The 9,422-nt window shown below is 27.5% G+C and overlaps 1 protein-coding gene across 1 annotated transcript; it reads right to left on the bottom strand.

The window, feature by feature from the left end:
- Positions 1-3,060: 3,060 nt before the first annotated feature.
- Positions 3,061-4,115, bottom strand: LOC130674297 (uncharacterized). Its single transcript, XM_057479592.1, has one exon. The coding sequence runs from the start codon at positions 3,973-3,975 to the stop codon at positions 3,160-3,162; it is 816 nt and encodes a 271-aa protein (XP_057335575.1). The 5' UTR covers positions 3,976-4,115; the 3' UTR covers positions 3,061-3,159.
- Between the last annotated feature and the right edge of the window lie 5,307 nt (positions 4,116-9,422).

Below are 9,422 nucleotides of genomic sequence, written 5' to 3'. Positions count from 1 at the left end.
ATTTTGGCCGATTTAATATGAAATTATATACAGTAGTAAATATATGTATTTCATATATGTTACTTATATGTTTTTATTTTAAGCTATATATACATTTACATTTACCTTATAATATATTGTATAAATATTAGGGTGATTCAAAAAACAAATAAATTTTTTTTTCTTCCAAACAGGTTCAAAAGTTTCGTCTAGATAAAAAATGACGCCTGTGAAAATTAGAGCTTTTAATATTAACATTAACATTGTCCGCGTTGCACTTTTCTATTTCCCATAAGAATAACATAGAAAAAATTTTTTTTACGTCTTCTAATTTTTATAAGTAGCTAACGATGCGTCATAGGAATGAATGGCAGGCATATTTTTGTAGGAAATTGAATGCTCTACAAAAAAAGATTCTTATCATTTTTTGAGGAAACTATTTGTTCAAAAGTTATTTGAGGTTGAAGTCGAATTCATATTAAATTTTGAGATTTTTTTACTTTTCCGGCGAAACTATCAGACCTATTACAAAATATTATTGGGCCTTTCTTGTAAACAATTTTATTCCCTAGAAGTTATTTCGAATAAAGTTTTTCCGAATTCCACATTGTTTTATAGTTATTTTAATTTTGATGACATGCTTTGATGATATACCGTTTTTTTTACTGATTGTTCGGCTTACGGTATAGTATCTTTTTCATGGAAAAAAATAGCATCTATCGGCTATTCTCGACATGTCAACTTTAAAGTTAAAAAATATGTAATTTTTTGGAGTTATAATTGAAAAAACTTACAGTTATCAATTACTGTAGGGTAAATGTGGGTATTACTGCGGTTTTTTAGATAGGTCTAACTTTAAAAAGGGTTTTATGGTAATCATTGCACGAAATCAGTGATATTTTTTTTTATACTGAAATTTAACTAATTTTGAACATAAAAAACATCAAATTATGCAATAAATCAATTGTTTATTTAAATAATCAGTGATTTAAAAAAAAGTTCAGTAGCATGTATTACTGCGGGTCTGAAAACAGCGTACCCCTATTACTGCGTGCCAATTACTGCGAACGACCCAATTACTGCGTGTCTATTACTGCGGATAGCTCAAGATGGTCAAGAGTTGAGAATTTGTTAAAAATTTGGAAGAAAAACATTAGAGAAACAATTATAAGTGTATTAAAATAAGTAAAAACTATCTTTATTTCAAAAAATAAATATTACAACTAAACACAGCACTTTTAAATTACACTACTAAAATTGACCAGCATAGTTTTATAGCTACGATAAAATCATTTGTCTATTATACTAATTATTATTAATTTGTTTTTATAATTCAAGTTCTGCAGCTTCAAGCTCAGCAATTTTCTTCTTTATTTCCGCAGCTTTTAATTTTTTCAGCAACCCTTCTTCTTTTAACTTTTGTTTCTCCTCCGCTTCTTTAATTTTTTGTTGCTGTTTTTCAAATTTTTCCTCGCATTTTTCATTCCTTTCGATTTTATGTTTTTTTTCTTACTAACATTCGTTTTATTATTAATTTTACCCATTTTTTCATCTACCACTTGATCACACTTTAACACACGTTATATTTTTGTAGGTTAGGATGTAAATATTTTCAGTCGCAGTAATAGGGACAAACCTGTACAACTAGAGGCGCTTCAACTACTGCGGAATTTTTGAAAAAACCGCAGTAATACATACACTATCGATTTTTAAGTACTAATTACTGCGGCAGTAATTAAAAAAAAAATTATTAATAAAAATCATGTTTTATTGAATTTTTGATATTAAATAAGTATTATCTTACTCCTACATAAAATAAATAAGCACAATAAAATTATATATTTATAATAAAAGGCCTAATCGTGTCACTGCTTTTGCCACAGAAACTCACAAAGTAGGCATAAATTCATATCTTTACCATGTGTCAATTTTAATTAGTTAAAAATAAATTGAATTAACAATTTTATTTATAAAACAATTGATCCATCTTATCTTTAAAGGTATAAGTTATTAGTAATAATTTATTTAAGCTTCAAGAACTAATATATCATTTATTTATTATCAAATTAAAAATATCCGCAGTATTACCCACAACCGCAGTAATACCCACATTTACCCTATCATTGAATAATTATAACATGCGCATATTACTCATAATATATATGTACGGATTTTGTATAACAACAATTCTAAAAGTCTGTTCAACTACTGGACCCATTTTTAGAAGTGTTCAAGTACTGGGTACTTTACCTTAATAAATATATTTCCTTTTATATTAAAAAAATATATAATTTTTATATGAAATGAAATATATGGTAGCATAGAATTTATATTATATATGGCACCATATATTTTCTTTGTTATATTTAAGCATATATTTTATTCGGTGTATGTATATGTAAATAGGTACATATATATTCGCATCAAATTAACTAATTTTGGAAATTTTAACTGCAATTTGAAGAGTACATTAAAATTTAGATCTAATTCAATTGGAGTTGGTCATACGAATAAGAAACTTTTTTTTTCCATACACAATATAAATATATGATTTTGTATATGATCAGAATATATTTTTCGTATATGACAAAGAATATATATTTATATATATCTTAAAAATATATTGTTTGTATATAATTGACATATATATTTTATATATGCTAAACATATACGGACTCGAATATAATGAATATTATATTTTTTAATATAAAAAAAAATATATCAGAAAATATAGTTAAATTGGCCACATATATTGTCTGATATTTATCATATATTTTGACCATATATGTTATTTTCATACGGGAGGGCTTCTTCAAAAATAAATTATGATTAATTATAAATTATTAGAGTGAAAACTAACCTAAAATCTATGAAATATTAATTTTAAAACTTAATACCTACCAATTTATTACAACTTTGACCTTCAAAAAAAGATCCTTATTTTTTACCCTCTGATATTTTTTGTCACCCCGAAAAAAATCTTCCCCAACAAAAAATAAAATTGCCAATAACCCCTTGTTTAATAAACTCCCCAAACAATTCGCTACGGAAAATTTACTGCGCCCCAACCTCAACAAATTACCATAAAAAAAAACTTTTTTACACGAATCATATTTTCTTTATTACAACCAAATAAAACACGTTTACAATTAACATAATAAAAAATTAATTACAAAAATATTAATCTTCATCCGTGTCTTCGATTTCTTGCTTGACCTCGACCTTTTTCATCTTGTGTATTTTTTTAACCTTATCTTGAAAAAGCGGATTCTTAAATTTCAAATCTTCCGGAAAGTCAACTTGTTGTTCATCATCATCAAAAGTCTTCTTGCTTGCATTTTTACATTTATCACTAGTTTTATGTCTATTGATGACAATTTTACCCGAAGATTTAACATTAACAGCTCGAAAAGGTTTTCTTTCTTTGCCAGTCGCCATTACACAAGTCATATTTTCGCCATCTTGACAAGGTATCCAACAGTATTTTTCATCGCTTATTTTGAACTTTTTTTTGTTACTATCAAAGTCAATATTAACCCCAACTAAATCATGAGGATTTAAATGACGCGGAATATCAATTAAAAATAATTCGTCATCCTCATTAATGTCACCCAAAGTAAAAGAAGCTTCTGAACGATTCAAAATTAATTTTTCCTCACTTACAAATTCTTCAAGTGTTCTATAAGGTTCTTTTGAATTTCCCGCTTCAAGTGAATTGAAACCACGCGATGAATTTACTTGACCATTGGATTCATTTAAATCCATTTCGAATTTATCCATCGTTATATTGTTAGGATTTTTTAATATACTTTTACGTTCGGAAGGAATCGCTCCTAATTCGGGTACAAAACGTTTCGATGGGCTTGTTATTGATGTATTTATAGTTATTGACTTACGGCTTTTAGGTTTAGACGATTCTTGAACATTCAAAAAAACCATTGACTCATTTAAAGTTGTGTTCAATTCTGTCAGTTTGTCATTATCACTTATCACCATTTTATTTATTTTCACTTTTTATTTTTTAATTAATTAGTCATTTATTTATTTATTGAATTGATTTCACTTTTTATTCCACGCACGTGGTTATTGAGCAATGTTTTGTTTACTAGGGTTACAGAGATCAGTTTCAGACTATGGGTAAGTTAGATCAAGTAGTTGTAGGTTGCGGTGGTAGATGGCGCCAGTAGTTGCGTTATGGAACTGAGCAGAATGATCTTGAAATGAATAATAGCGAAATAAGATGTTTTTAAATTTATTTTTTTTTGGTTTAATAAATTAATGAAGTTTTAATTTTTGAAAAATAATAAATTGTTATTAATAAAAAATTAAAAATTATAAAAATCAAAAGATCAATTAATTTTTTTGTTTTTTAATTGACAATTTAATTGAAATAAATTTTCAAAGGATGATATAAAAAAAAGGGCAAAATGGGTTAGTAAAAACAAATTTTATTTAAATATTGGCGGGAAATTTGAATAGTTATGAAAAAAATGAGAATTTGTAATGATGGAAAACTGGCAAATTTTTTAAATTTGAAAATTGAATTTTTTCAAATTGAAAACTAAAAATTAAAAAATTGCGGGGAAGGGAGGGGGAGGGCAAACGAGGTACCCCAAAGTTTTATAAAAAAAAATTTTAGTTTTTTAATGTTTTTTAAACATTCCAAAATCACTTTTGTTAATATAATTGAGCATTATTTTGAATTTTTCATGTTAAACTTTTTCAAAAATCTAGTGTCACTCGAAAAGTTTTAATGGCTTTTGCTTTATGATAGAATCCAATAAAAAAATTTTTTTTCTTCCTTTGCATCCAATAATTGTGTAAAATGTAATTTTTCTTTATGCAAATTACTACCAAAATATTTAATGTAATCAAATTTATTTAATATGCAGAATTTTTTTTACCTTTTTTGGGGGGTGTCCCATTTTGCTCGCAAAAGTGAAAATTTTTTTGTTTTAAAGGCAACTGAAACTTATTTTAATTTATTTTGAATCTTATTAAAAACAAAAAGATTTAGCCTCCGAAAAATTGGTATTTTCTTAAGTACTTCGATTAGCCCCCCCCCCCCCCCTTTCCCTGCATTTCTATAAATTTAGAAAATATTTAGGGATCTTCGGAGGCATGAAAATAATTAGAACTTAAAAATTATTTGGATAGTAGAAGAAGATTAAAATTTGATTAAAATCTAAAAAATTTTAATTATGTATCAGATGTGAATTGAGATTCAATGTTTGAAATTCGAGCTGAATAATGGAAATTAAATAAAATAATTTAAAAGTCTACAAAAAAAAGATTGAGAACAATAATTGCAAAATTATAAAAATTTCGACTAATAAATTATTTTGATAGAAATTTCTAATTTAAAAATTTTGCCTAATAAATTATTGACGGCCTAAAATATTCTATCTTTCCACTTTGCGTGTAATTTTGATTCATGAAAAATTTAATCCATTTACCCGGAAGCCTTACTTTTGTTTTATCATAATTATAGAAGTGCGAGGGGCAAATGGAGAGAAGGTAGGGGAGACCGGGGCAAGACGGCCCACCTGGGGCAAGAAGGCCCACCTCAAAAATTAACCAAAAATTTTTTTTTCTTGTTTTCTTTTGATTATCACAAATTTAAATCATTTACTCATTTTTAGCCTGATACGTGAAACTTGGGGCAAAATGAACCACTCAAAAATTCTAAAAGAAAATTTATTTCATAGTATTATAACCTAGTCATGATTAATTTAATAGAAATATCATTTTTTGGTTAATTATATGGATTTGGATTAAAATAGAGCATTTGAAAAAGTTAAAAAAACCAATAATCAATTTTTTATTCAATAGAAAAATAATTATTAATCAATTGTTATTTTTTATTAAATAACTTTTAATTTGTTCATATAATTGGTTATAGAACTCAACAAAACAATTATAATTATTATATATAACATTATGAATAATATATTTATAGAATTAACAACATTAACTATTAAAATGTAACAAAAATACTTATTGAGGTATTAAATTTAATTTAAGTGTATTATAAATTAATCCTCACAATATTCACAAATGTACGTATCGGAAAAATATAAACATTTGTTACGCGGGAAATTTTTTTACACTTAAAAAAACAAATTTTTTTTTTCATTTTTTTTCGGAGGGGGCCGTCTTGCTCCAAAAAAAAAAAATTTTTTTTCAGGAGCTTCACCAAAATTTTGGTGAATTGAGTTCAAGTTGGACAAGAGTAAATCGACTTGATGGTTAAAAGCCACAAATAATAATAACCGGCTTAGGTGGGCCGTCTTGCCCCGGTCTCTCCTACTCCCAAAATTTTATAAAATAAATTTGGTCTTAAAACGTTTTTCAGAATTTCAAAATCACTTTTGTAAACATAATTGAGTATTATTTTGAATATTTGTTGACCGTTTTCGAAAAATTTTGGTTTCGTAAAAAAAATGTATGAAATCAAATTGACTTTTTTCTCTTATCAATTAAAAAAAAAAACTCCCAGTGTGAAATTGATTCAGATTTAGTTTATTAATAAACTTAAAAATATTTACAATTTTTATAATTTAGGGATTTAATTAGTTTTATAAATTTTTTTGATCTATTACTTCGAACAATGGATAATTTTATTTTTTTTTAATATCTTTTTTGGAATTAAAACTAACTTAGATTTTTTACTTCAAGATGATAATAAATATTATTTAACAATTCAAAAATTAACAATTTAAAGTTGGAAGTTGAACTTTTTCAAAAATGTTAATGATTTTTGCTTTACAATAAAAACTACAAAAAAATGTTTTAATAATCAAATTTATTTAATGTCCAGAAATTTGTTTTTTTCACCGATTTTAGACGAGCCATTTGCCCGCAAGAAATAAAAATTTTTTTTTTATCGCAGCTGAAAATTTTTTCCATTTAATTTTAAAATCATTAAAGAAAAAAATCTTTAACGTATTTGAATCTCCAAAAATATTGTTTCGTTAAGTGCCCATTTTGCCCCCTTCTCTTCCTCCCTCATATTAACCATTTATTCAAAACATTTATTGACTGAAAAAATTTTTGGCGTGATTGGAATTCCACAATAAAAAATATGTTACGCAATATAAATATATGTAACAGGATGCGTGACTAACTGTCTAAAAATTACAGTATTAAATCGCAATTTAAATACTTCAGTATACTAATGACTATTTAATGGATGTCTGAATTTCATAAAGTATGTGCGGGAACTTATGAGGGAGGGGCCCTAAGAAAATTTTAACAATTTTTAAGGTCATCACATACATTTATATTTAAATATATGTGTATACACTTGTAGACATTTTGATCACAAATTGATGGAAATTTCCGATGAATCCGATTAATAAATTTTAAATTTAAGTTTTTAATCCGGGGATATGTCGCGTGCGAAATGCCAAAAGGGCGTACTACAACAGTTAGATGGGGTTTTATGCCAAAAGGGCGTATAATAATGCTATATCATTGAAGCAATATCAAAATGAATATGAAAGGTAAAAAATTGAACTGTAGAAAGGGGCAAAGTGGGTTTTTTTCAGTTTTATTTGACCATGTGGAATTCTTATGTACCTTCCCATACAGGAGCTGCCAGAGTTGAACAACGGGCCCCTACTTGGCCCAGCACTGGGGAACCTAGCTTTGGCACACCTATATTGGCCCAAGCTTGGGCCAGGACTGGGTAACCTAGCCTTGGCCGTCCAATGGCAAGCCAGACTTGGGCCAAGACTGGGTAACCTAGCCTTGGCTATCCAATGGCAAGCCAGGCTTGGGCCAGGATTGGGTAACCTAGCCTTGGCCGTTACAATGATTTACCTCCGTTAGATAATTAAAACGTTATGATCATGAATTCTACGAGGTTAATAATAATAAATTTTTTTTAATTAAATTTATTCGTTTCCTGGAAGCCTGGGCCAGGTCTGGCAACCAAGCATGGGCCAGGTCTGGTAACCAAGCATGGGCCAGGTCTGGCAACAAGGCTTGGCCCGAGATTATCATTCCAGGCTTCTACCAAGACTGGGCCAAGGCTGGTTTACAAGCCTGGCCCAAGGTTCTACAAAGTTGGGCCAAGTCTGGGCCAAGCCTGGGCCCGTGGTACTTTCCTCTCTGGGTTAAAATCGAAACGTTTTTCACGCAACGAAAATGAAAAAAATTTGTGTTATTTTGTTTTTTTATTTTCCTTCCACGAAAAACGTTTCGATCTTCAAGAAAAATGAACTTCTTCAAATGCTTACAACATTCAAAAAACTCAAAACGTTTGAATGATGTGAAAAATGATTACCATGCGATAAAATATATATTCAAACCTTTTAAAATTTCGCGCCTTAGTAGCGAATAGTATTTCATAGTTTCTTCAATTTTAATGAAAATTATAATTCATTTTCTGATGCATTAAAGTTAAACATTTATTTTGTAAAAAAATCCGATTAAATGAACATTACGCTTTTTAGGCTTCGACATTTTTTTTCATTTTCCAGCTTAGCATATGTTTGACCGGCGATTAGAAAAAAATAAATTTTTAAGCCCTTTTGGCTTTGGATCACAAAATGTTTAAGCTTGCAAAGTGATTGGCAAAAAAAAAAAAAAATTTATGTGCCCTTTTGGCATTTCGCACGCGATATTATACTATATGATGAAATAATGAGCGCAGGTTTTATGACGAAAAAAATTCCCATGGAAGCGGCTGCAGAAAAAAAATAAAAATTAATACTTGAATATTAAATATCGTTGATTGTGAGTTTTAACCAACACCTGACGATAAAATAACTGAGATTTTCTTCCAACACTAGACAGAACATTTAATTCGAGATATTTACTTAATCTTAATTCAATACATTAACATTAAACACGATATTAAATAAATGTAGAAACTGATAAAGATAACATTCTTTCGATATCTATAGCACGTGTTATTACTTGTTACATTACATATGTAATTAATAATATTTTTTTTTTCATTGTTGGTATGTAAATGAGTAATTCAAGTAATTGTATATATATTTGCTGTTACTTAGATTGTTATTAAATATTTTGATATAAGTTACTTCTTAGTATTTTATTTATCTTCCTGATATATATATTATATATCAACACAAGAATGAGAATAAATTTTAGTCACTTGGTATTTAATAAACGAGTTATTAGTTTTATGATTATAATAATTAATTAATTATTTTGACCGATTGACTCTCGATTTAAACCTTCCGCAGATCAAGTCTAGAGTTTTTTAATGCAACTTATCGCGGAATAAAAATGATTCAAAAAATTTGAATTATAAATAGTTATATATATTTAAAATAAAATAAATTTTTATTGGACAAATTTTGATATGAATATAGTAACGACAGTCAGTGTTACGTTTAAAATATACGAAATACATTTTAAATTGAAGTACAGCAAATTCATTTTTTTAACTATCACGAAATAAAATAAAA

Source organism: Microplitis mediator, chromosome 9, assembly GCF_029852145.1.
Source record: "Microplitis mediator isolate UGA2020A chromosome 9, iyMicMedi2.1, whole genome shotgun sequence".
Classification (NCBI taxonomy): domain Eukaryota; kingdom Metazoa; phylum Arthropoda; class Insecta; order Hymenoptera; family Braconidae; genus Microplitis; species Microplitis mediator.
The sequence above is the reverse complement of the archived record's forward strand: the minus strand, read 5'-3'. Positions and strand labels throughout refer to the sequence as shown.